At 33.7% G+C, this 26343-nt stretch overlaps 1 protein-coding gene across 7 annotated transcripts in view; it reads left to right on the top strand.

Annotated features, from left to right (window-relative positions):
* FRMPD1 (FERM and PDZ domain containing 1) overlaps nucleotides 1-26343 on the top strand; it is a 127968-nt gene that overhangs the window by 80184 nt on the left and 21441 nt on the right. For 2 of the 7 annotated variants that reach the window (XM_031936973.1, XM_031936981.1), the window contains 9 exons: nucleotides 874-1031; nucleotides 4272-4374; nucleotides 6252-6297; nucleotides 13744-13851; nucleotides 16894-16989; nucleotides 20328-20453; nucleotides 21241-21360; nucleotides 23020-23156; nucleotides 25709-25835. In XM_031936973.1, the coding sequence (XP_031792833.1) occupies nucleotides 874-1031; nucleotides 4272-4374; nucleotides 6252-6297; nucleotides 13744-13851; nucleotides 16894-16989; nucleotides 20328-20453; nucleotides 21241-21360; nucleotides 23020-23156; nucleotides 25709-25835 (1021 nt within the window). Of the gene's footprint in view, nucleotides 1-873; nucleotides 1032-4271; nucleotides 4375-6251; nucleotides 6298-8247; nucleotides 8425-8463; nucleotides 8540-11760; nucleotides 11919-12247; nucleotides 12301-13743; nucleotides 13852-16893; nucleotides 16990-20327; nucleotides 20454-21240; nucleotides 21361-23019; nucleotides 23157-25708; nucleotides 25836-26343 lie in introns of those variants that run through there. The other 5 variants (XM_031936987.1, XM_031936993.1, XM_031937002.1 and 2 more) reach the window with 5 other exon arrangements.

Here is a 26343-nt window from a genome sequence, read left to right as displayed (position 1 = left end):
GGGTGAATGCTAAAAAAAAATTAACTGCTACAGATACAAAAAAGTTTGGAGTTCACTAACCCAGGATCATTGAGAAATAGCATCAGAAGTAGGATATGAATCAGATCTTCCTTATTGCAAAGTTACTAATCCATACATTTTCTCATTTTGAATAGAATGTTGTTGTTGTTTGTCCTTCGTTCTTGAAGAGGCCCATGACATCAGGGAAGTGATATCATGACATGCAAGTGAACTGGATTTAAATGAGGGAAGGCTGTGCAAGGTCACTTGCTTCACTTTCCTCATCTGGGTTCAGAGGCCCAGGGATGGAACATAAAGAGTTTTTCTTTCCCTTTTTTTTTTTTTTCCCTTAAAAGACCAGGCAGGCGGGAAGGAGATGAAATAAATAATTAAAGTGTTGTTTTTCTTTAAGGAAAAACCAACTGGAAAAATATGTTAAAGTGCCAAAGCATGGAACTGCCAAATCATACCCATCCTACCAATCCAAAAATTTAATAGATTACTACTAAGTTGTAAGATCCATGAAAACAGGAAATCTAAAATGTGTATCTCTCATGAATGTAAGGCAATGGATGTTTAATAAATATTTAATTGAATTGGCAATAAAGGAGCCAGGAAGATTTTATCATTAAAGGATATGGCACACTGGGAAAGGTCTTACTTAGAGATCTGTTAAATATGTTTATTTTAGCAGCCGGGGATCATGGAGCCAATGGACATCATTTGAGAAAATAAAATTTCAGAAAATGTTTCAAAAAGTTTGTGATCGATGGAATGAAATTAAAGCAGATGAGGCAATTTTTGACCTGTGAGCAAGAATCTGAGAGTTCCCAATACATCTATTGATTAGATGCTTTTCTCCCTCTCTTCCAGGCGTAGGATTTCCTTACCAGATAATTCCTCTGGGAGCCTTACTCAGACCCTGACCTCTGTGAAGCATACAGTCAAGATAGACAGAGATGTGTTCCTGGGAGACTATGGATTTCATATTTCCCAAAACCTTCCCCTGAGTGTCTCCTCAGTTATCACAGGTAAAATTTTTATATATATCATGTATGTAGGTATTTATTTATATATTGTCTTTCCCATTATAATGTAAGCTCTTAGAGGACAGGAATTATTTTTATTAATAATAATAACTAATACTTAAAGCATTATCATTTAAAATAACTAACAGTGTTTTTAAAATAATACTACAGTTATTGTTTTAACTGATAATATCTTAGAGTGTCATTTTAAACTATGAAATTTATAGTGTTATTGTTTTAAATGATAAGCTGTTATCATTTAAAACAAGCACTGTAAATTTTTATAGTGTTTTTACAGGGTTGTATTGTATTTTAAATAAAGTGTTATTGTTTTAAACAATAATAAAAATAACACTTGAGTGGTGTTTTAAATTATGACAGTGTTATGGTTTTAAATGATAAACTGCTAGTATATTAAAACAAGCACTGTAAATTTTTATAGTATTTTTATAGGGTTGTATAGTATTTTAAATAACAGTGTTATTGTTTTAAACAATAATAAAAACATTTAAGAGTGCTGTTTTAATTATGACAGTGTTATTGTTTTAAAGGATAATAACAACTAATTTTTATAGTGTTTAGATAATAGTGTTATAAGTAATAATAACTAAAACTTATAGTGTTGTTTTAAATTATGACACATAGCATTGTTTTAAATAACTAACTTTTATAGTATTGTTTTAAATAATCCTCAAAGTGTTATTGTTTCAAAGAATAATAACACTTATAGTACTACTTATAGTATTCTTTTGAATTATGACACAGTGGTAGTTTTAAATGATAATAACAACTTTCATAGTATTTTAAATAATATGTTGTAAATACTAATAATAACTAAAACATAACATTTTAAATTATGACAAAGTATTATTTTAAATGATAATAACAACTAACTTTTATAGTGTTATTTTAAATAATAACATTCAGACTGTTACTGTTTTAAATAATAATGACAGGGTACTGTTTGAATTATGACTTATTTTAAGTGATAATTAATTTTTATAATGTCTTAAATAATAACAGTGTTGTACATAATAACTAACACTATAATGTTTTAAATAATATTATATTATATTATTACAAATAATATATAATAAATAAATAAAAGCATAATGTTTTAAATAATAATAGTAAACATAATATAAATAATAATGTAATAAAACAAAAAATAAAAATAAAAAGGTTTGACAGATGCATTACACATATTACCTCATTTGATCATTACATAATCCTGTGGGAAAGTTGCTCTTATTATCCCATTTTACAGATGGGAAAAACTAAGGCTGAGAGAGACTAGGGAGTGTATTATCCCTATTTTACAGTTAAGGAAACTGAGACAGATAGAGACTTGGGGTCATAGAACTACTAAAATGAGACACAATTTGAACTCAGCTCTTCCTGACTCCAAATTCAGTAATCTATCCACAGTGTCACCTAGCTGCCATTCTTTCTATCCTTCAGTGCTTAGCAAAATACATGGCACATCATAAGGGCTATATGAATATTTTTTGATTGATAAACTTTAGGAATTAATTATTGATTTTTTTTCTTATTATGCATTTTTGTGTGTTCCAATAGCATTAAGAGAGAAGGAATCTCATGACTCTTTGAGAAGCATTGCATTATGAATAATAGAATTCCAGACTTGGAGTCAGGAATGGTTAGTTTCAAATCTCTCAGTTTCCTCATTTGTCAAAGTGGCGTTAATATGTACCTGCTGTACATATGTTACAGGGGTGTTGTGAGGCCCAAAAAGATAATATGTGTAAAACTTTGTAAACCTCCAGTGGTATGTTAATGTCAGCTTTTATTATTTTATACTTGGACCCATCCTTTTTGTTATGTTAATGCCAGCTTTTATTATTTTATACTTGGACCCATCCTTTTTGGGTCATGAAATATATACTTGGCCTTGGGAAGCCTTCTTATTCAAAGCTTGCTATCAATCATCTTGACTTTGGAATCACCAAAAGTTTCTTTGCACCATGTAATATCCTCATACATAGTCATGTGCCTTCATGGGCTGGGAATAATTTCTAGTGGACCAGTAATGCGGAACAATGATTTTTATTTCTTTTGTCATTTGTGTAACACACAGGCTGCATAGGTAAAAAGAATGCCTCACTAGAGTTTGGGGTGCTTATAATGCTAAAAATATGTGGAGACCCCAGCAATCTTTCTAGAACAAGAGTTCTTAACCTTTTTGGCATTCTGGTAAAGGATATGGATTTCTTCTGAAAATAAGGTTTTTAAATCATTGAAGGAAATGTTAAATTTTACTTAATGGAAACAGATGTAATCATTTCCTTATCCAATTTCCCAGACTTCCTAAATTTTATTCATGGATCCCAGGTTAAGAATCACTTGCCTAGAAATTCATATAGCTAGTTGATATATTGCAGGTGCTTTTCTTCCTCTTTGAGGAGGTGGGGAGGGAGAGAATTAGAATTTACTTTTATTCTGAATTTAACAAACAACAAACAAGATTAATGTTTCACATACAAAGCAAGTAAGAAATCTATGCACCATATTCATATACTTCTCCCTTCAAGTGCACCAAAAATTTAACATTTTTTCTTACTTGACAGGAATTTATTTATTTTTAATAGGTAACCATTTAAAATTTTAATTTAATTTTAAAAATTAATCTAAACCTGCCTTTTCTTCTTCCTCTTGAAAAAGAAATAAATGTTATCCGCATCAGAGAAAGAATTGATAGAGACTAAATGCATTTCAAAGCATTCTAGTTTTCACTTTATTTTTTCATGTTTTTGTATGTGTTCATGTGGGGGGTCTTTTTTCACAACATGACTAATGAAAATATGTTTACATGATTGCACATGTATAACCTATATCAATTTGCTTACCGTCTCAAAGAAGAGGAAGGAGAGAATTTGAAATTCAAAAATTTTAAATAAATGTCAGAGGTTTTTACATGTAATTGGTTAAAAAAAAAAACCCAACAACAACAAAATGTTAAGTAAAAAAAAGCCTTTGTGACATTTATATAATCAAGAAAAATCCCAAATTGGAAGCAACATGTTATTTTCAAAACTGTACTGTTTGTCCATATTCCTCGTCATTGCAACTCACATAAATTCAGGATGGGATAAGAAGGAGGTTTTAGCATCTAGTCCAGAACTTTAGCAATTAGACTGCTTGACTCTTTCAAAAACAGAGCCATGATAGCTGGGTTACAAGAAAATATGCAAGGCATATGGTTACTAATTTTATGTCTAATAGGAAGCACAGCTGATGGGAAACTTCTACCAGGTGATCAAATCCTCCGGATGAACAATCAGGCCGTGGATGACCTTTCCTATGAACAAGCACTTGATATTTTAAGGTACAAAATTGCATGTTTTATATTAAAAGATAAGTAGGTAGATAAAGGAATAGATATAGATGCAGATTAGCAGAGCCTTAAAAATCATACTGATTCTTACAAAAATCAAGAACAGTGCAAAAGGAACATAATAAATTTCTTTTTTTTGTTGTTGTTAAAACAGAGCAAACTTATTTTTATAATTTCAGTTGTACAGTAAGATTACTAGTGCAAGAACTTGCAACTTCCTAACAATCTTGCAAGTACTGTCATTTAAGAAACAGAAAGTACATTTCATTAGAATGATCCATTGTCTTTAGGACCATTTGGTTTTAATCTTTACATTTTCTAATACCTCATATTTACCATGTTAGAAATTAAGTTAGTGTTATTATAATAGCTTTGACCTCATGGATGTTTTGAAAGAGCCTTGGGAATACTTGAGGGTCCTTGGACCACATTTTGAGAACCACTGGTTTCCCTGAAAATTATACTAAATGTGTACTCTCATTTTTTAACTTTCTGAGTAAATGTTTTAAAAAATAGTGCTATCTGCAAATATTTATGAGAAATATTTTTAAAAGCAAAAGAAGAGAATATGTATGTGATACATTGTCTTATTCCTGATACCTATTGACTTTGTGACTGGCAAGACATTTAACTTTATAGTTTCCCTCAAAAAACAGGGGACAGACAGTTTGCATAGGAAGAGGAATTTTTTTTTTGCTGAAAGTTCCCCTGAATTAAGGAAATTACAAGCCTGGATTTTATCCTCTGCCTATCCTTCCCACACACACATATCCCACTTTACCTCAAATAGCTTTATAAATCTACTGAATACTCCATAAGATCTCTGCTAGGTTACCACATAAGAGTCCCAAGATTATGATCTCCTTTCTAGCTCTATAGATAGCCAAGATGTAATTTTTGCAATTGGTTAAAAAAAAAAAAGTCAAATTCTTTCAAAACTTACTTCTGTGAAAGCTTTTTGGGACCAATTATCTCACTAACATTAATATTCCCTTCAATAAATGAAGGCAACTAGGTGACACAGTGATTGGAGTGCTGGACCTACCATAAAGAAGACATCTTCCTGAGTTTAAATGTGTCTGCAGACAAATTAGCTGGGCACTTAACCCTGTTTGCCTCAGTTTCCTTATTTGTAAAATGAACTAGAGAATGAAATGGTCAACTACTCCAGTATCTTTGTCCAGAAAACCACACAAGGAGTCACAGAATTGGACACAACTGAACAATAACAAATCATTGAATGAAACTCATTTGTTCCTGCCTATCCTGTAACTCCCAAGTCAGGATGTTAGTTAGAGGCAGTTGGTGGGACAATGGGTAGAGTGATGGAACTGGAGTCAGGAACATTTGCTTTTGGATCTAGTCTCAGGCACTTATTACCTCTATGCCCGTCAACAAGGAATTTAACTTTCTTGAGTCTCAGTCTCTTCAACTGTGAAATGGGGATATCATCATCTACCTTACAGAATTATCATATCAAATGGGATATTTGTAAAAAACTTAACATGGTGCTTGGCACATAATGAGTACTTAATAAATATTTATTCCCTTCCCTTCCTTTCCCTTCCCAATTTCATTCTGCTGAATTACATAGTAAAGCCTGCTCCCTCAAGTTTCTACAGCTTGTGTCTATGATGTTCTAAAGATTACTTTGGTTATGGGAAAAAACATACTTAGTACAATCTGAGCTACTTTTTAAACCTGATCCCTACGTACTTCTGATTTTAATTGGACAAATAGGAAAGAGAGAAATTTCTTTATAATTATATTAATCATTTTAGTCCTCTGGCTAAATAATATCCTGGAGATAATATCCTCTCCCATCCCCTTCAGTTGAAACAGCTAAATTTATTTGTCTCTTTTTTCAGGGAAACAGAAGATTCTCTTTCCATCACTGTTGCTCGATGTACTTCGGTAAATTTCTTTATCATGTTTGTTAAGATGATAAGTGAATATTCATAAACCCTTAATAATATCTATTGAATGGAATATCTACCTGAGAATGGGAGAGAAGGCAAATTATAGATACGAAATGTTGTTTGGAGGTTCATTGCTTTTTGTAAGATCAGTCAACCAATTGGTCAACGAATTTGAGCCTACTGGTTCATAGATAAGTTTAATGCCAGGGGAGATCTATAGAAGAATGAACTAGAGGGTACAGTGATTAGAGTACCATCCTTAAAGTCAGAAGGAGCTGGGTTCAAAGCCAGCCTTTTACACTTTTAACAATGTTTTTACAACATTTAACACTTACTAGCTGGGCAAGCGACTTAACTCTAATTGCCTTACACAAACAAACAAGAAAACCTAAGCACATCTATTTCATTAGTGTGCAAGTTTGCTTTTATCTTTAATAAACTGTAAACTATAAAAATAAATTGTAAAATTAAAAAATAATATATGATCCCTCCCTTTTAGTTTTATGGTATAAAAACGGGATATGTGATTATTAAAACAACATGGGGCAGCTAGAACATTGGCCATGAACCCACAAGGACTTGAGTTCTAATGTGGCTTCAAATACTTAGCAGCTATGTAATACTGGGCAAGTCGTTTAACCCCAATAGTCTTCCCCCCCAAAAAAAATGCAATATGTGAAAAACTAGCAAGGCATAAGGAAACAGCAAGCACAGATTGGCCTGTGAATACCCTGCAGTCCATACCTCAAAGCAGTTCTGAAATAGGCTTTATTTTGTGGGGAGAGACCCATTTCTCTTAACTGTTTATTTCCTTGACATCTCATATAGGGAAAAAGGAAATGAGCATGAAGAAAGTAAACACTTCTCTGAGTCACAGATGAAATGGGTCTTTGTTTAAAGAAGCATGGAGAAAAGTCATCAGAGCAGTGGCATACTATATTACTTTTTTTCTCTTTTTGTATCTTCTGGATATTAAAATTCTCAGGAGTCAGTGACTTAAAGCTTTTGCTTTGTATTTAATGAATTACATTATAAATAAGTTGGCAGTTATGTAGTACTTTGAAATTTGTGAGTCAGTGTGTGTGTGTGTATCAGTATCTATATATCTATACCTCTATCTATCTATATAGTGTTATAGTTGGATTTAGTCATTGTTGTATAGTTATTTTGGTCATGTCTGATTCATGATCCCATTTGGGGTTTTCTTTGCAAAGTGGAGTGCCTTGCCATTTTCTTTCTCCAGCTCATTTTACAAATGAGGAAATTGAGGCAAACTGAGTTAAATGACTAAGCTAGTAAGTGTCTGAGGACAGATTCTATCAAACTAGTGCTTAAATCCTACCATTGGTCCTAGTTGGGTGACTATGAATTTTTGGGTGGGTATAGCTATATATATTTTGTGAAATGCTCAGTTAACACCATTTATCGAGATAAAGAAGTCAATAAAGCCAGTTTCCAAAAGTTTGCTAGTGATTTTTTGGTTTAGTAGTTTTTCAATTATATCTGACTCTTTGTGACCCCTTTTGGGGTTTTCTTGACAAATATACTGGAGTGGCTTGTCATTTCTTTCTCTGGATCATTTTATAGCTGAGGAAACTGAAGCAAACAAGATTAAGTGATTTGTCCAGGGTCACAGAGCTAAGAAGTGTCTGAGGTCAGAGTTGAACTTAGGAAAATGAGTATCCCTGGTTCCAGTCCTGTCGTGCTATCCTTTGTACCAACTAGCTGGATTGCTAGTGATTTCATTCTCTTAATTGGTAGAACCCTTTCTTATACAAAATGATCACAACTGTCACACCTCTTCATAACATATATAGTTATCTTGGACCAAAGCCTATTTCTTAGTAGTCCTAGACCCTCTCTTGACCCATATGTTCAAAGCCATCACATAAAGATTTTGTAACATGATCACTGGGTGGGATCAGTGACCATCTGGTACAGTGCTCTTATTACAGAATTCTAACGTTTTGTGTCATTTAACCCCATTGTGTGAACAGTTGGAGCCTTCTAGATTCTAGAACTTGAGTACTTTAATATCATTGTTTTTCTTGACTTCTTTCAGTTTCCTCATCAGCCATTTGTTCTCATTCTCTATCATACATAGATAACTGGGGCAAAAAAGGTTGGTACAGTGAAACAAGGTTTGTATGTAATGCTGACCTGCGATCTGGTAGAAACCTCAAATTCTCAGCTGTGCTGCCATTTACTCGTAACCCAGTTCTCTAGGTATCATGTAGGTATGTGGACTTTAATATAGGGTCTTTGATGATAGAGATAGTCATTTCTAGCTGATTCATGTAGCTATTTGCAGATATAAAATTTCCCCTAAGAACTGCTTTGGCTGTATCCCATAGGTTTTGGTATGTTGTCTCATAATTGTCTTTCTTCTGGATGAAATTATGGATTGTTTCTGTCATTTGTTGTTTGATCCACTCATTTTTTAGAATTAGATTATTTAATTTCCAATTGATTTTTATTCTTTTTCTCTGCCCCTTTATTGAATATAATTTTTATTGCATTGTGGTCTAAAAAGGAAGCATTTACTATTTCTGCCTTTCTGAATTTGATTGTGAGGTGTTTATACCCTGATACATGGTTAATTTTTGTGAAGGTGCCATGTACTGCCAAGAAAAAGGTATATTCTTTTCTATCCCTATTCACTTTTCTCCTTTTTCTAGGATTCTATTAACCTCCCTAATTTTTGTTGTTGTTTATTTTGTAGTTAGATTTGTCTGATACTGAGAGGAGAAGGTTGAGATGCCCCACCATTATAGTTTTGCTATCTATTTCTTTATGTAACTGGCTTAAAATCTTCTTTAGGAATTTGACTGCTCTACCACTTGGTGCATACACATTTAGTATCGGTACTACTTCATTGTTTATGGTATCTTTTATCAAGATGTTCTTTGCTTCCTTATCTCTTAATAAGATCTATTTTTAATTTTGTTTTATCTGAGATCGAAATTGCTCCCCTTGCTTTTTTACTTCAGCTGAAGCATAATCATTTCTGTTCCAGCCTTTTAACTTTACTCTGTGTGTCTCTCTGTATCAAATTTGTTTCTTGTAAACAACATTGTAGGATTCTGTTTTTTAATTCACTTTGTTATTCATTTCCGTTTTATGGGAGAATTCATCCCATTCACATTCATAGTTATGATTACCAACTCTGTATTTCCTTTCATGGTATTTTCTCCCCTGCATATACTTTTTTCTTTTCATCCTGTCCTTAATCATGTTATTTTTACCCACCACCACTACCTTATCTTGTATCACTCCTCCCTCCTTCTCTTAATAGTTTTTTAATTTTCTTTTTTCTCTTTTTCTTTTTTCTTTTTTTTGCTGAGGCAATTGGGGTTAAATGACTTGCCCTAGCTGTATGACATAGCTAGGAAATATTAAGTATCTCAGGCTGGATTTGAACTCAGGTCCTCCTGACTTCAGGGCCAACACTCTATTCACTGTACCATCCAGTTGCCCTTATGGGTTTTTGTTTTAAACTCCCTCCACTCATTATCTTATCTTTTATCATCCCTTCCTCCTTTCTCTTAAGTTTCCTTCTGGGGTTTCTGCCCTCCCTTCTATCCTGCTTACTTTTCTTAAGTCTTCTACTTCTTTATAGAGTTAGATAAATTTCTATACCAACTGAATAAATTATTCTCTCTTAGAACCAAAACTGATTAGATCAAGTTTCAGATATGTTCATCCCCCTCTCTTTTTTCCCCTCAATTTTAATAGATCTTCTGCCCCTTTTCACATGAGCTAATTGTCCCTTTCCTTTCCTTTCTTCTTTTTCCAGTACAGACTTTTGCCACCCCTTAATTTTTTCTCTGATATCATCACATCAGAGTCCATTCAGAATCACATCCTCAATCCATGTGATGCCCTTCTCAGTCTGCCCCAGGAACAAATACAGTTCTCAAGAGTTACAGATATGGTGTAAACAATTTAACCTTTAAATAATATACATTTTCCCCTTGTTTACAAACTTTCTATGATTTTCCCTGTGTCCTGTATTTGTAGATTAAATTTTCTATTTAGTTCTGTTTCTTTGAATGGAAATGATTGAAAGTCTCTTACTTCCCCTGAAAGATGATGCTGAATCTCTAGTTGATAACGTATGCTTAGTGGCTCTTATTGCTACATATCAATAGAAAGTGGCATCCAAAATGGCACTAGTCAAAATGTCAATGAATTGTTGTTAGTCTAGATTTGACTCCATACACTCCATACATGTTGATATCATGTACTACTCTCATTTTTAGTCCTCTGTGGTCAGGAAGTCACCAGGAAGGCAAACTAGAAATCCAGACCAGATTTTTCCCTATATCTGTAGCCTCCAAAGTCTTTTCATCTTTCCCAGAAAGAATGTCTTGAACTATATGTGCCTTTCTGCAAAACTTTCCTTTCTGTTCCTCCCCCAACACAAGTGCTTAGCATCAGATTTCTTCACCATTAGAAGTAATTTCTAATTCCACCAATTAATTGAATACAAAATGCTCTAGCCTTGGATAAAAAGCATTTTATCCAAGGGGATAAAATTTGGATAAAAAATTTGGATAAAAGTGCTTTAAGCTTTATAAAAATACTGTAGATATATCATCATCATCATTAGTATTATTACCACCAGGAAGAATATCTAGCATTTATATAGTGTTTTAGGGTTTGCAAAATTCTTTACATGTATTATCTCAGTAGTGACATAACCTATTTGATGGTAGGATCTTGTTATTTGAATCTCACAAATATGTGGGATGAGTGTCACAGTTGTGTTTTTTTTTTCACAGTTTTGTTTTTACAAATGAGGAAATTGAGTGTTTAAATAACTTTCTTGGAGTCATATGGATATGTTAAGTCTGAAAACAAATAGCCAAAATGTCACAGAAGTTATGCAACTGCTATTAACTTCAAAAATACCAAAGACCTCACACAGGTCATCCTAACCCAGTTAATTCTTAAGAAATAAAATGAAAACAAAATTTAAAAATAGGGCCAATATGGTCATAAAAAAAAGCTTTATTCCATTGGAGGAGGAAAATTAGACACATGCGCTGGTGCATGTGGAAACCTGCTTTAGTGAGACCAAATCTTGCAATAGCTGTGCAGTAAGTTGTAGCCCTGACAATGAGGAGCAGCAGCAGCAACGATTCCTAGAAGGGCTGTATGTCAAGAAATGACAAGAACAGCGAGTGTTTTTTTGAGCCCTGGAACCCACCAGTTCTGGATTGCTATGTTTTAAATGAACACAAAGGATTTCTGTTACACCATACTCAGGTCACAGCTTGCTTTTTGGGCTTTAGTTCTGGAAAACGGGGTATCTCTTAATAGTAAAAAGAGGGGTGGTCTTGACATGGGAATGCTGACAGGGAGTATTTGAAAGAGTGGAAATTGAAGCCAGGTACTCTTGATTTCAAATCCCATATGGCTTACTTGCCTTTCCATTTTAATTTATCTTCTAAAGGCTAAACAACACTAGCTCCTTCAACAGTTTCTTATAGAACATGGTTTCCTGACCTTCAGTTCTCCTGGTTGCCCTGTGAATGCCTACCAATTGTCATTATCCATCTTTAATTGAGGTGCCCGGAAATGAATGCAGTACTCTCACCACTGAAGACTACGGTGGGCCTATTATCCTGTGATCTGAACATTATTATTCTATTAATGTCACCCAAAGTTGCTTTAGATTTTTTTTTTTTGGTTTTTTTAGTTTTACCACATCATTAGACCATTAAATTTGTGGTCAATGAAACCCACCAGATATTTCCCACATAAAATTCTTCCTTCCTCCAACTTGTATTTGTGCTATTGATGTTATTATGCAGAACTACTAGTTATGTGAACAATTCGTTGTTCAGTCATTTCAGTCATATCTAACTCTTCCTGACCCTCTTTGGGGTTTTCTGGGGAAAGATACTGAAGTAGCTCTTTTCTCCATCTCATTTTTACAGATGAAGAAACTGAAGCAAATTGGGGTAGGGATTTGCCCAGTATCGAACAACTAGTAAGTGTCTAAGGCCAGATTTGAATTTTGGAAAAAAATGAGTCAGGATTCTTGATTCTAGGCTTAATACTCTATATTACTCTATGTTACTGTGTCACCTGATTATATGTGAACAATTGACAATCTCTCTCAACAATAGTTTGTGCTTCTTTAAAAAGGCTGTAATATCCACCTTATATGCTTATTGGGAGACTCAAATGAGATTGTGTCCATATTTTGTAAACTTAAAGCACATTATAAATACCAACAATTAAAACTTAATATTATTGTTATCATTATCTTTCTTCTCTCATCTGTTCAATTAGTTGGTCCTCGTGTCAGTAAACACTTTCACTATACATTTGTTATTCGGTATTGTTTTTGACCACCACTTGCACCCCATGCCTAGAGCTAACTTTGGGCCTTTCCATTGGAGAGAAGCTTCTAATGAAAGTATGTAAGTTCCTTAAGTCCTGGCAGCTAGAACCCATCTCTCCTGAGTTCAAATCTGGCCTGAGATACTTACTAGCTGTGTGTAATCCTAGACAAGTCACTTAACCCTATTTGCCTCAGTTTCCTCATTTGTAAAATGAGCTGAAGGAGAAAATAACAAACTACTCCAGTATTCTTGCCAAGAAAATCCCAAAAGGGGGTCATGAAGAGTCAGTCGATCACAACAAAGCCCCTTAGTTTAAATCCGAAAGTGATTCTATAAAAGGAAATTGAACTGAGCACCTTTTTCCTAAAGTTTTCTCCCAAGGATAGGGGATTAAATTTAGAAATTCTAGAAGTAGATAGTTACACATTTGGGAAATTATTACTATTGCTAACATTTACCTTTAAGATTTGAAAACACTTTACCAATATTGTCTCATTTGATCCTCAAAACAATCCTAGAATGTAATGCTATTATTATCCCCATTTTGCAGATGAGTAAACTGAGGCAGGCAAAAGTTAAGTGATTTGCCCAGGATCACAGAGCTAGTAAAAATCTTGCCTTCCCTCTCTTTCTTCGCCTTCCTTCCTTCCCTCTCTCCCTCCTTTCCCTTCCTTCCTTCCCTTTCTCCTTTCTTTCTTCATTGCTTCTCTTCCTCCTTTCTTCCTTCCATGTGGAACTAAAAGCTGACTTTCTCAAGAAGTGTACAGAACTGGGCTTGGAATTTGAAGCTGACTAGGCACAATGCTTTTTACTGAATGTTTACCACCCTCAAATCCTTGAGGAAACATTCCCTGAAGCAAAAAGATGAGAGCATGATGGCATTTGAGGCCTTGTATTTCTGCAATATAGAGGGAGTCCCAATATTTTTAGAACTGTATCTGAATTAGGTGTATCTTCTCCAGTGGGTATTATTTAAATTCTCAGGGTTTATGAAGAAAAAAATTAATATGAAAAATAATTATGTCATCATTAAAATCATCATTTCAGAGTTCAGTTTTGTAATTCTTAATATGTTTGTTCTACAGGGTGTCCCTAAGTCTTCCTTTCTAACTGAAGAGAAAAGAGCCAGATTAAAGACCAATCCTGTTAAAGTCCACTTTGCTGAAGAAGTACTAGTGAATGGCCATTCTCAGGTCTGTAACCTTAGTTCATTGAGATTGCAATGAATCAGTCTAGATTTCATCCTAGAGATTTCAGCCATTATCATTACTTTATTCAATGCTTTCACATATTAACATGGATGTCCATAAGCCTCATTAGCATTTTGAGAAAATGTAGGATTATAGTAAAGCTTGTGCTGACATTTTTATAATGTACTTCATTTAACATAAGTTTGGGAGATCTAGGCATATTCTATGACAAAGTATTGTCATTTTTGGTTCATAAACCATGGGTTAATAATCCAATTTCAAGTTAGTAATTTGTAGTTTTTAATACTAAAGCTTTGCAGTTAGAATCTGTACTTGTTCTCAAGTAGTAACTTTCTGACTACTTTTACTCATTCATTTATTGTGGAATTAAGGAAAGATTCTTAAGTGATGAAATCTGAAGTGTGAGAAAAGCTTATGAAAATACTGAACTGGTGAAAAAAGAATCTATATTCATCAAAGTTGGTTATAAAGGAAGTCAAAGGAAACTGGAAACAGAGATACTTTTAAAGAGATTGGGAAAAGACTATCTTGTGGGTTTTATTAATTAGTTTAATTATCTCTCCCTTACACACACCCCCATCACGAACAATTTTTTTAAAATAACTTTTTATTGATAGAACCCATGCCAGGGTAATTTTTTTTACAACATTATCCCTTGCACTCACTTCTTTTTTTTTTTTTTATTTAATAGCCTTTTATTTACAGGATTTATACATGGGTAACTTTACAGCATTAAAAATTGCCAAACCTCTTGTTCCAATTTTTCACCTCTTACCCCCCCACCCCCTCCCCTAGATGGCAGGATGACCAGTAGATGTTAAATATATTAAAATATAACTTAGATACACAATAAGTATACATGACCAAAACATTATTTTGCTGTACAAAAAGAATCAGACTCTGAATTATTGTACAATTAGCTTGTGAAGGAAATCAAAAATGCATGTGTGCATAAATATAGGGATTGGGAATTCAATGTAATGGTTTTTAGTCATCTCCCAGAATTCTTTTTCTGGGCATAGCTAGTTCAGTTCATTACTGCTCCATTGGAAATGATTTGGTTGATCTCGTTGCTGAGGATGGCCTGATCCATCAGAACTGGTCATCATCTAGTATTGTTGTTGAAGTATATAATGATCTCCTGGTCCTGCTCATTTCACTCAGCATCAGTTCGTGTAAGTCTCTCCAGGCCTTTCTGAAATCATCCTGTTGGTCATTTCTTACAGAACAGTAATATTCCATAATTTTCATATACCACAATTTATTCAGCCATTCTCCAACTGATGGACATCCATTCAGTTTCCAGTTTCTAGCCACTACAAAAAGGGCTGCCACAAACATTCGCTTGCACTCACTTCTGATGAATAATTTTTAACACAAAAACAAAACTGTCAAGTATACAAGAATGCATTATCTAGACAAATTCCCACCTAGCCATGTGCAAAAACACTTGTCTTATTTTAAATTTATATTTAAAATCCAATGCTTAGGATATGATAAGCACTTAAATATTTATTGAATTGAACTGAATTGAATTAAATTTTATCCTTTAACCTCTGCCAGAAGGTAAATGCCATGATTCATTTCCAGTCCTCTGGATTCATGGTTGATCATTGTATTATCAAAGCTCTAAAGGCTTTCAAAGTTATTTTTCTCTAAATATGCTAGTCATTGCATAACTTGTGATACTATGTACCAGTTCATAGAGGTCTGAAGACCATTTTGCAAAACAAATTTTAGTTTAAAATGTTTTCTCTTATTTGTATTACAAACTTGAAAAACATCAACAAACATGACTGTTACACACAAAAAGTAAATGTTGCAAAATTACAAAGAACAAACATGGCTCCATTAATATAGGAATATTTCCAATAAATAGGAAAAAATGCCTTTCCCCCCCCCCTTCCAGCTAAGGTAGGATGTCCACAGTTATGGTACACTGCCTACATTTTCAGATTTTTTGATATTCTAATCAATTTTCCTGATATTTTCTCTCTTTTTCCTCTTAAATGGGATGGCTCTCTATAAGGGAGATAGAAGGGAAGTTGGTGTTGTAAAAAAAAATCAAATATCAATAAAAATTTATTCCAAAAAAGAAAGTAGAGCCCAATAATAGAATGAAAAATGAATGATCCACAAAGACATTTCTCAAAGAAGGAAAACACAGAACATTCATTCATGCTTCTCATCTATTAACAGAGATGATGGGCTAGAGGTATTAAATGAGACATGTTTTCAACATAGGATATATTTTGTTTGGCTATTTATTGTTACAAGGGAGAACTGGGCAGGAGTGAGAAGGTGGTGAAACAAAGTTTGGAAAGGGGAGTTTTAGGTGATAATGATTATTTTTAAAAAGAAAGAAAAAGGCATCAATGAAGTGTTTTTTTAAATACATGGAAAACCAAAGGAGGATCAGAAGAGAACACACAGAATCAGATCAATTTTGGAAAAACTGTTAAATCACACACATATATTTACACAAACACACATATATGTGTGTATATGTATATATGTATGTATATTTCAATAGCTATGTACATAAGGTATATTTGTAGTGTCATGTTGTTTGTAAATGGAAATGTCCACGTATGTTAATGTTTTTTCATGTCTAAAATACAAATAAGACAGTTTTAAAAAGTAACAACCTTTGAGGAAGCCAAAGATTGTCTTTTCAAAGTACTCACATAAATCAAGGAAAACCAAAATAAAGTAAAATATAACAGGAAATGATTAATAAATAATGCGGAAAATAATGTTGCAGTGAAATAAAATCTGGGTCTTACATGGTTCATTTTTATTTGATTCTATTCCACTTTAAGAGTTCCTTAGATGTTAAAAAATAATAAAAGCCTATCTTTCCTTTATCATTGTGTATGGCACTAGGCAGTGTTGCAAATAAGCTTTAAATAACTGGAATAATTTTTTTAGATATCCACCTAATTGAATATTTCATAATATTAAGGAACAGAAACACTCTTTTTTTCTGGCCATTGGTTTCTAACTAACAATTTTGTTTTTCAGGGGAATGCTCTGCTATGTATGCCCAATGTTCTCAAGGTGTACTTGGAAAATGGGCAGACCAAAGCCTTCAAATTTGAGAAAAACACAACTGTGAAGGTATTGTGAATTTATATGGTCTTTCTTTTCTTCAGTGAACTTGTAAGTAAGAGAAATAGCACATTCTATGACACTTGGACCCTGCCTTGGGACAGTGGTGGCAAAGATAGTGAAGGTGGTAAAAAAATCCTACATGGATTCCAAAATAAATCCTTTTATATTGACATCAATTCTAAAATACAATGTAATAGTATGGTTCCATTGTGCAAGTTGAGAATTAACTTTATAGTGTAGTTATATCAGAGGAGTACATATTGAAGCTGCTTGGATAGAGCATTGGATTTCAAGGACCTGGGTTTAAATACAACCTCTGATATTTATTGTTTGGCTTTAAGAATGTCATTATTCTCCCCAAGTCTTAGTTTCCTCTTCTGTAAATTAGGGGGAAATAATGTTTATTATATTTACCAAAAAAATTAAATAACTTGCTTTTAAATATCAAAAGTAGAATTTGCTTGAGGTCCATCTTCCCTGAAGCTGAATCCAGATATATTTATATTTTCTTCCTTTAATAATAGTTAACGTTTAGATACTGCAGCTCACCAGTCTATCCACTATAGCACATCTCTTACAAGAGAAGGAAAGGAGACCCAAAGATAGTGGTGTCCCACCACTAAGGCAGTTTAAACTCTCTGATAATTTATGATCTCAGAGAGTTTCATGAAGCTTGGAATATAAGTGATCATTTGCCTTTGATCACAATGTGCTGTATTAGAGTCAAATTGTTACTCTAATGCCAAGTGCAGTAGACTATACTACCCCTTTGTAAATAGGGATATTGTCCATAATATTTTTAGCCAAAATGGATTAAATGGAGAGAATAACCATATTTTAAGTGCTTATCATGGGCTAATCATGCTGAATGCTGGGACTATAAGTATAAAAGCAAGACAATCTTTTTTCTCAATGAGTTTATAGCTAAAATCTCATCTTCTACAAGAAGCCTTTTCTGCCCCTTTAATTAATTAGTCAGTTGGATAATCCTTCTATTACTTCCAATTTTTCTTCTTTGTTTAGAGTGTTTTTCATATTGTTTCCCCATTAGCCAAAAAGCTTTTTGAAAACAAGGACTGTCTGGCTTTGTATCCCTAGAGATTAGAACAACGCCTGGTACATGATGAGCACTTGATAAATGCTCCTTGACTGACATGAGAATTAGCCAGGAATACCATAATTCAATGCCTGTCACATCAGTTGGGTGAGCCGAGACATTAACCTAACCTAACCTTAGCTTCTTCATCTGAAGAATGAGGATGATAATATCATCTAACTTAGAGAATAGTTGTGAGGATCAAATAAAGTAATAATATGCAAAAAATGCATATTATTAAAGTACTTTGCAAACCTCAAAGAGCCAGTTAGTTATTATTCTTATTATTATAACAGGATTCAGTTTCAGAGCTAGTGGGGAGGACAAGTAGTCTTTAGGTTTCAGCTGCAAGACAACAAGTAATACATATTATTTAATGTCATTTCCATGAGTAATTGAAATGAAAAGAAAGCGGAAGAAAGGGGATGGGAAGTCTATCAGCTCTTCAAACTTAGGGAAGGAGGGAAAATTATTGGGTAAATGCCTCAAGACAAAAGATTTTGCATCCAACTTTTATGCAGTCCAGGAGGCCTTAAAGAACTACCAACAGTTTGGTAGTTAGTCATTATTGGTGCCCACATGTGTTGTTCAGTGAGTCAGAAAAGGAGGGATATGAAAGATGTGTATTAGGTGAAGAATGAGAAGAGACTTCTGGGAGTAAATAAAACAGAATAAGAAATGTATTCACATGTATATGTCTGTATACTTATTATTCACTGTGACTAAGCATAATAGGAATAAATATGAAAAACACAATAGAAGTGCATTAGAGAATACAAAGTGTGAATAAAAACAAAGAGATGGTTTTTGTTGTCAAAAAAATGGTTTTGTCATCATCTTGTTTAAAATAAAGAGAATAACATGATGTGGTTTAGGTGAAAAGGAGTTAGCCTTGGAGTCAAGAATACCTGAACCCACAGCTTGCCTCCAACCCAGACTACTGTGTTAGGGGACAAATCACTTCATCTCTCAATTTCTCCTTACTTTAGTGGAAGAGACTTCTCATAATGATAAAATAACAAATCCAACTTCTCTGCTCCAAAAACCTTACTGAAATTAAAATACACATTCCTAACTTGGTCATAAATAATGAATAAATGAATCATTAACAATAAATAAAAATAAATAATAGACCATAAATAATAATGATGATAAAGTTTCCCCATTTCATGTATCATCATTTTTTTTTTAAAAAAAAATGGTATTTTTGTGGGTTCTTTTGTGTATTTTAATAAATGTTTTTACTGATGGTCAATAAATTTAGAATAAAATAGTTGTTGTTGCTTTAAACCATAGACTAAAAATCTCACTGGTAATTCAAGAAACAAAGTTCCTAGATCAAGAGATTCCCTTCACCTACATAAGGAGCTCCCAACCTTTTTCTTTTTAAATTTAACTAAATGTTTTTTGGTTACATTTTAAGCTTCAAACTGCCTCCTTTTCTCCCTAACCACCCCAAACTAGAGAAGGACACCACTTGATATGGATCTATATCTATCTAAGGAGATATCTATAGTTATATATGTAAAGCCATACTTTGTATACTTCTATTTATCACTTCTTTCTCTGAAGGTGGATACCATCTTCCTTCATAGATCCTTTGTAGTTTATTTGAATATTTATAATCTCAGAATAATTTAATTGTTCACAGTTGTTTCCAAACAATATTGCTTTTACTACATTTTCTTGGTTCTGTTCATTTCACTCTTCATTTATTTCATGTAGTCTTACCAAGTTTTTCTAAAATGCACCTGCTCATTATTTCTTATAGCTATATTCTTTATAATAGAATACAGAGCAGTTATATTCCATCACATTCTAATCTTTTTCTATCCCTGTGCTCCTTGCTCTTCAATAAGCCTCCCTGTATATTCTCTTCAGTATGAAAAGAAATAAATCTTAGATTTTTACCATGAATATATATAAAAATAAAGTCAAATAACTTTATTTAGTACATAAATTTTCCCACTAATATTCCAATAGGACAATGCACTTATTTATGAATTATTCCCCATACACCCTTGATAAGCTTCTTATATAACTCTTGGAGGAACATGTACCCTGGTTTGACTACCTGTTCCTTAAAGACAGACCAGGAGAACATGTTGTTATTTTTGCCACCTTACCTGAACATACAGCCAAAAGCCAATTTTTACTTCTAGCAAAGAGACACTTGGTGTTCCCTGGCAAGGATGCTTTCAGAAATGCTATCATTGAAATATATCTGGTTATTCTCCTTGCTTACCAGGACATCATCCTCACTGTGAAGGAGAAACTGTCCATCCGTAGCATTGACCACTTTGCTCTTGCTCTTGAAGAACAGTATAATATCTCCAAGTTGCACCTTCTTCATGAAGATGAATTCATTGAGCAGGTAAGTCAGTGCTTAATGGTTTGCTGAATTAAGCTCTCTTGTGTCTGGTACATCTATTTCTCTTAATAATGAGTGTGATATGAGAGAACTGTGTTTAGTCTGTAATGAATGGATTTGTATTTTCTCTACTTGCCTTTTTAAAAAATTCTAAACTTAAAGACAATCATCAGAAAACACAAACATTTGAATATATATTAAGGGAAGAATATTAAATATGACAATATAATCACCTTTTGTATGTATATTTTATAACTATTTCAATTCTTTTTGTCTTTAATGTATTCCTATGTATTTTATTTTATGCACTTAAAAACATTATTTTGAGAAGAGGTCTATAGGCTTCATTAGACTGCCAAAGAAGTCAGTAACATTCAAAAATTAAGAGCCTCCCCTGCATTTATGGATTATATTTACATGTACTTGTTGATTTAAAACTTTTCTTTTCCCTGTTTTGTTTTTCCTCTTATCTCCTTGTCAATTTTTTTCTTAATACTTTTCCTTCCTTTTCTCCTCTATCTTGGTCAAAAAATTAAATCTTCTACATTTATTTCACTATCCTATTTCTTATAATAATTATTTTCAAAGACAATATACCTCCTATTTCCCTATTTCCTCAAAACAAAGGTTTTTATTTTTTTATTCCTGTCATAATTGATACAAAAATTGAAACTAAAGATTCATGACCACCATAATTTGTTGATAATTATTATCTACAAAAGCTGTTTAAAAATGCTTCAATCAGGGTTGAAGTTAAAATGACTAATTATGTTTAATTTAAACATTGTAGGTGGTACAAAGAAAAGAGTCACATGATTACAGATGCCTTTTTAGACTGTGTTTTGTCCCAAAGGATCCACTGGATCTCCTGAAAGAAGATCCAGTTGCCTTTGAATATCTCTATTTGCAAGTGAGTATGTATTATAACATATAGTGACAGATTTCCTTTTCAAAAGATTGAAATTTTTTTAGGATATTTTTCAATAGGAAAAAACAGTTAAGATTTAATAATGAAAAGTAACAATTAACAGATTGTTGTGCCTCCTCTCCCAAAAAAAACCCCACAAAAAAGAACTTTTATTGCAAAGGGAAAAAGCTTGATTGTTCCTTAGATTTCTCTTTTCAGTATAACACCAAGGATGCCCTCTCACACTTGGGACTAGAGAAAAACTTTAATTCCAAGTGCTCTTTGAGTCAGCATCAAAATCATAGTTCATGATTTGTTTTTCTTTTATCAGGAAACCAAGAACAAATTGTTATTGTTCAGTTGTTTTAGTCATGTTTGACTATTCATGCCCTCATTTTGGGTTTTCTTAGCAGAGATACTGGAGTGGTTTGCCATTTTTAGCACATTTTACAGATAAGGAAACTGAGGCAAACAGGGTTAAGTGACTTGCCCAGGGTAACAGAGCTAGTAAAAGTCTGGGGTTAAATTTGAACTCAGGAAGATGAACCTTCCTATCTGCAGGCCTGGTGCTTTGTCCAATGCACCACCTAGGTGTCATAAGGATAAATTACCTAGGGCATTGGAACAAGAGGTTTGGCAATTGTTAATGCTGTAAAGTTACCTATGTATATATCCTGTAAATAAAAGGCTATTAAATTTAAAAAAAAAAAAAAAAAAAAAAAAAGAACTGAGGGATTGATTCTCAAGTTTTCTAAAATATGGACTCACATAAAAGACTTGGAAAAATTTCAAATCTTACACCAAAAAGAAAAAAAAGTTACTAAGAGAATGTCAAAAATTATCTGTTTGTATGATTACTTTCTAGTCTCTATTAAAAATTTGTGTCAGATTAAAAAAAAAAATTACCTAGGGCATATAGCAGCTAAAGTCAAAGTGATAAGAAAATTCTTCATATTTACAAATACAGTGGATTCTCTTACCAGTTATACCATCAGTAGGATAATACGCATAGGTAGAAAACAAGCATATTTGGTACAATTTGATGCTTTAGAATGATCAACATTCTCTGGTGATTATGCTAAACCCCTCCTCTCTTTTCTTCCTTGAATGTCTCTTCTGATATACATTTCCTTAGGTACTAACAAAATATCTTTGATAGAAGGTCTAAGACTTAAGACAGGAGTCTAGCCTGTAATAATTTTTATTAATTCTGTGATTTAAAATATCTTTGAAAAATCATTAGGGTTATTTCATATATATATATATATATATATATATATATATATATATATATATTCTCCATTCCTTCAGTTTTACAGGTAAAAACAGAGGTTCATAGAAACTTTCATGAATTCCTACAGCTAGTTAGTGGAACAGAACTCTTTCCATCCTAACCCATTTCTATGGGTACAATTCAATTCATCTGTTTGATATTGTTGAGGGAGATATGCCTAGAAGTTATCCACATATTATAAATTAAGAAACTGTAGCTAAACAAAATGAGGTGCTCAAGAGATTCTAGGATTATGCTGCCTCCATATCTTAAAATCCCTTATCCAACTTTTAATTTCATTTTGTCATCACTAATTTTGTATCCTTTCAAACCTATGAATATGAAAACTCTATCTAATGGACCACTATTCTGTTTTCTCATTGGTTCAGAGCTGCAGCGATGTGCTTCAGGAAAGGTTTGCAGTTGAAATGAAATGCAGCTCTGCATTACGGCTAGCAGCATTGCACATTCAAGAACGGATTTATGCTTGTGCCCAGCCACAGAAGATCTCTTTGAAATATATAGAGTAAGTGGGACACCCAGATATTCTCTTCTCTTAGGGACCAAAGATAATCCAATCAATTAGATCAGTTAAGACCTAAAATAACAAATTTGGTCAGCAATGTACAATATTTGATCATTTAATTTAATAATTAAATCAGGGGTTCTTAACTTTCTGCGGGGGGTCATGGACCCCTTTGGTAGTGTAGTGAAGTCTATGGATTCTATCTCAGAATAATGTTTTTTTAAAAATTGAAGGAACTACTCAATTTTAGTTAGAGATTAGTGAAAATAGAGATGTATTTTTTTTCCCATCCAAGTTCATGGACCCATTGGTGGTTATTGTTGTTTGTCCTTAGTTTTCAAAGAAGACCATGACATCAGAGAGTGAACTGAATTTAGCGAAGGAGGGCTGGGCAAGGTCACGTGCCACACTTTCCCCTCCAGAGCCATCTGGGTCCAGAGGCCAGATATAGATATATATAAGACATCTGGAGATCTCCTTGCTTTGAAAGACAAAGATTTCCATAATCTCCTTGTCATTTGAATTTCTAACAAGCTTTAGTCATGGCACTATCATGTACTATAGAAGAAGATAACTTCCTAATGATGATTCTTTAGCAATAATTCTTTCAAGTAATCCCACAAGAAGGCAATTTTATCCTTAATCTTTGAACTCATTGGTCTTAAATTGAGAAACTGATTAATTTCTTTAACTAATGAAGAAAAGGGAGAATATGCACAAGTGCTTCCTAATGCTTCTGGGCCATTCCAACATGCAAGATTTTCATTACATATCTATTGAATTCCCAAGATCACATTAACTTTTTTAGCTGTCACATTACACAAACTCAAATTAAACTTTCAGTCCACCAAGATCTCCAGACCTTTTCAAACTTTGCTTCCCCATTTGCGCTTATACAGTACGTATAATAAAACTTCACATTTAGTTCTATTACATTTGTTTGGGCTTAATGGTCAAGCTGGTCAAGATCTTTTTGTGAAGATATCTTTCTCATGCAAACACTGAATTCTAATAGGGAAGATAGAAACATCAGCCAGTCCTGTCACTAAACAAGCCTTTATTAAGCACTTAGTATGTGCTAAGGCCTCTCCTAAACTAAGCACTAGAGATACAAAGAAAGGCAGAAGCTTAGTTCCTTTTTAGAGAAGATACAATGCATAAATAACTGTATACATATAATATGCACATATATATCTATATATGTCATATATATGTAAATGGGAAGTAATCTCATAATAAATAAATAAATGAACAACCAAATAAACAAATAGCAGAGAGGGGACATCTGAGAAAGGTGGGATTTAAACTGAGAAGCCCTGGAAGGTAAGGGGGAGATCATTCCATGCATGGAGTACTGAGAGCAAAAAAGTACATATATACTAACTGCTGTAAAAGTCAATATGCTCCATTTTTTGAGTCGTATGTCCAAGAACACCAGAAGAGTTCATAAGAAGAAAAGTTTTTTTTTTTTTGTTAGGGGGATCATTAATAGAAATATTTGTGCTGTCTCTTCGAAGATTTTGGAAAGTATAGCTCTTCCCCATTCTTATGAGTTGTGAGGATCTGCCTCAAGAGCACAGCACAGTGCCCAGAACATGTTATTGTTCAGTCATTTCAGTCATGTCTGACTGCTCATGACCTCATTTGGGAATTTTCTTGGCAGAGATATTTGATTTGCCATTTCCTTCTCCAGCTCATTTTACAGAAGAGGAAACTGAGATAAAACAGGGTAAAGTGACTTGTCCAGGGCCATACAACTAATAAGTGTCTGAAGCCAGATTTGAACTCAGGAAGATGAGTCTTCCTGATTCCAGGCCCAGAATCCACTATCCACTGTGTCACCAAACCACCCTATAAGGCAAACAGTAGGCATTTAATAAATATTACCTTGTTGTTGCAATTGAGTGCTGCATGATACAGGTGGAAGGCACTTGGGAAAACACCCAAAAAATACAACACATGTGCTTTATTGCTTCATTTCTACACTTACTTCCAACCATATTTCCTTTTGGTCCGAAGCGCTAAAGCTCATTCTTATGGAATAATATATAGAGGTGCATGTGTCACTTGGGAGGCATGAGAAGCAGTGAGTGGTCCCCAGATCAATGGGCCCCTGCCTAGGGCCTCATGAACACCCAATGAGACAGGCGGCGGCTGTTCCCTTTATAGAGCTGCATGAAATCCCAGACCTGGAGGGTGATCCTCAGAGCTGAAGGTGCCTTGGTAGTTGTAGTTAAGAGTTATTTTCTAATTCTCAGCTGAGTGCCGTGGACACTCACCCATTCTGTCCTTGTTAGGTTTGTATTATCTCTAACCACTGGACGTATCAAATAACATAGTAAATGGACTATCCCACGAAAAATGGCACTGGCTGCTTAATTCCTGAAGAGTTGTTGATAATTGCTGTGGAGGTTGGTATAAATGGGCTCTCCACTAGCAAAATGGCCTCGTAATTATAGGCTTGTGGGAACAATAAGTAGAGGATAAAATATAATTACACTCTTCATCAGAGTAAAGTGCACTTTAAAATCATCATCTTTGTCTCTTGACAGGAAAGACTGGGGAATAGAGAATTTTATATCTCCAACTTTGCTCCGGAACATGCGAGGCAAAGATATAAAAAAAGCCATTAGCTTTCATATGAAGAGGAATCAGAGCTTACTGGAGCCGAGACAAAAGGTACGGTTTGTTGTTATATCTATCATTGAGACCTATGTAAACATGATAGGATTTTTTTTAAATTAAATTTTTCTCAGATTTCACTTAAAACTCTAAAAGATTTCACATACAATGAACTTGGGATTGAAAAGCTTCAGGTTAAATACTATTTCTGACACAAGCTGACTGAACATGATCCGGTACAGATAGTATACAGTACTTAGAGTGATAGAGTTGTAGTCAGGAGGGTTATTCAAATCCTACTTCAGACACACTACTTAGCTATGTGACTTGGGAATGTCAACTTTTCAGCCTCAGTTTGCTCATCTGAATAATGGGGAGATACATGGATTTTTTTTTTCCCCTTTTGGTCTGATTTTTTTTGCACAATATGACAAATATTGAAATATACTTAAAAGAATTGCACATATTTAACCTATATCGGATTGGTTGCAGTCTTGGGAAGGGAGGAAATAAGGGAAGGAAGGAGGGGAAAATTTAGAACACAAAGTTTTACAAAAATAAATGT

This window comes from Sarcophilus harrisii, chromosome 1, assembly GCF_902635505.1.
Source record: "Sarcophilus harrisii chromosome 1, mSarHar1.11, whole genome shotgun sequence".
NCBI lineage: Eukaryota > Metazoa > Chordata > Mammalia > Dasyuromorphia > Dasyuridae > Sarcophilus > Sarcophilus harrisii.
The sequence above is the reverse complement of the archived record's forward strand: the minus strand, read 5'-3'. Positions and strand labels throughout refer to the sequence as shown.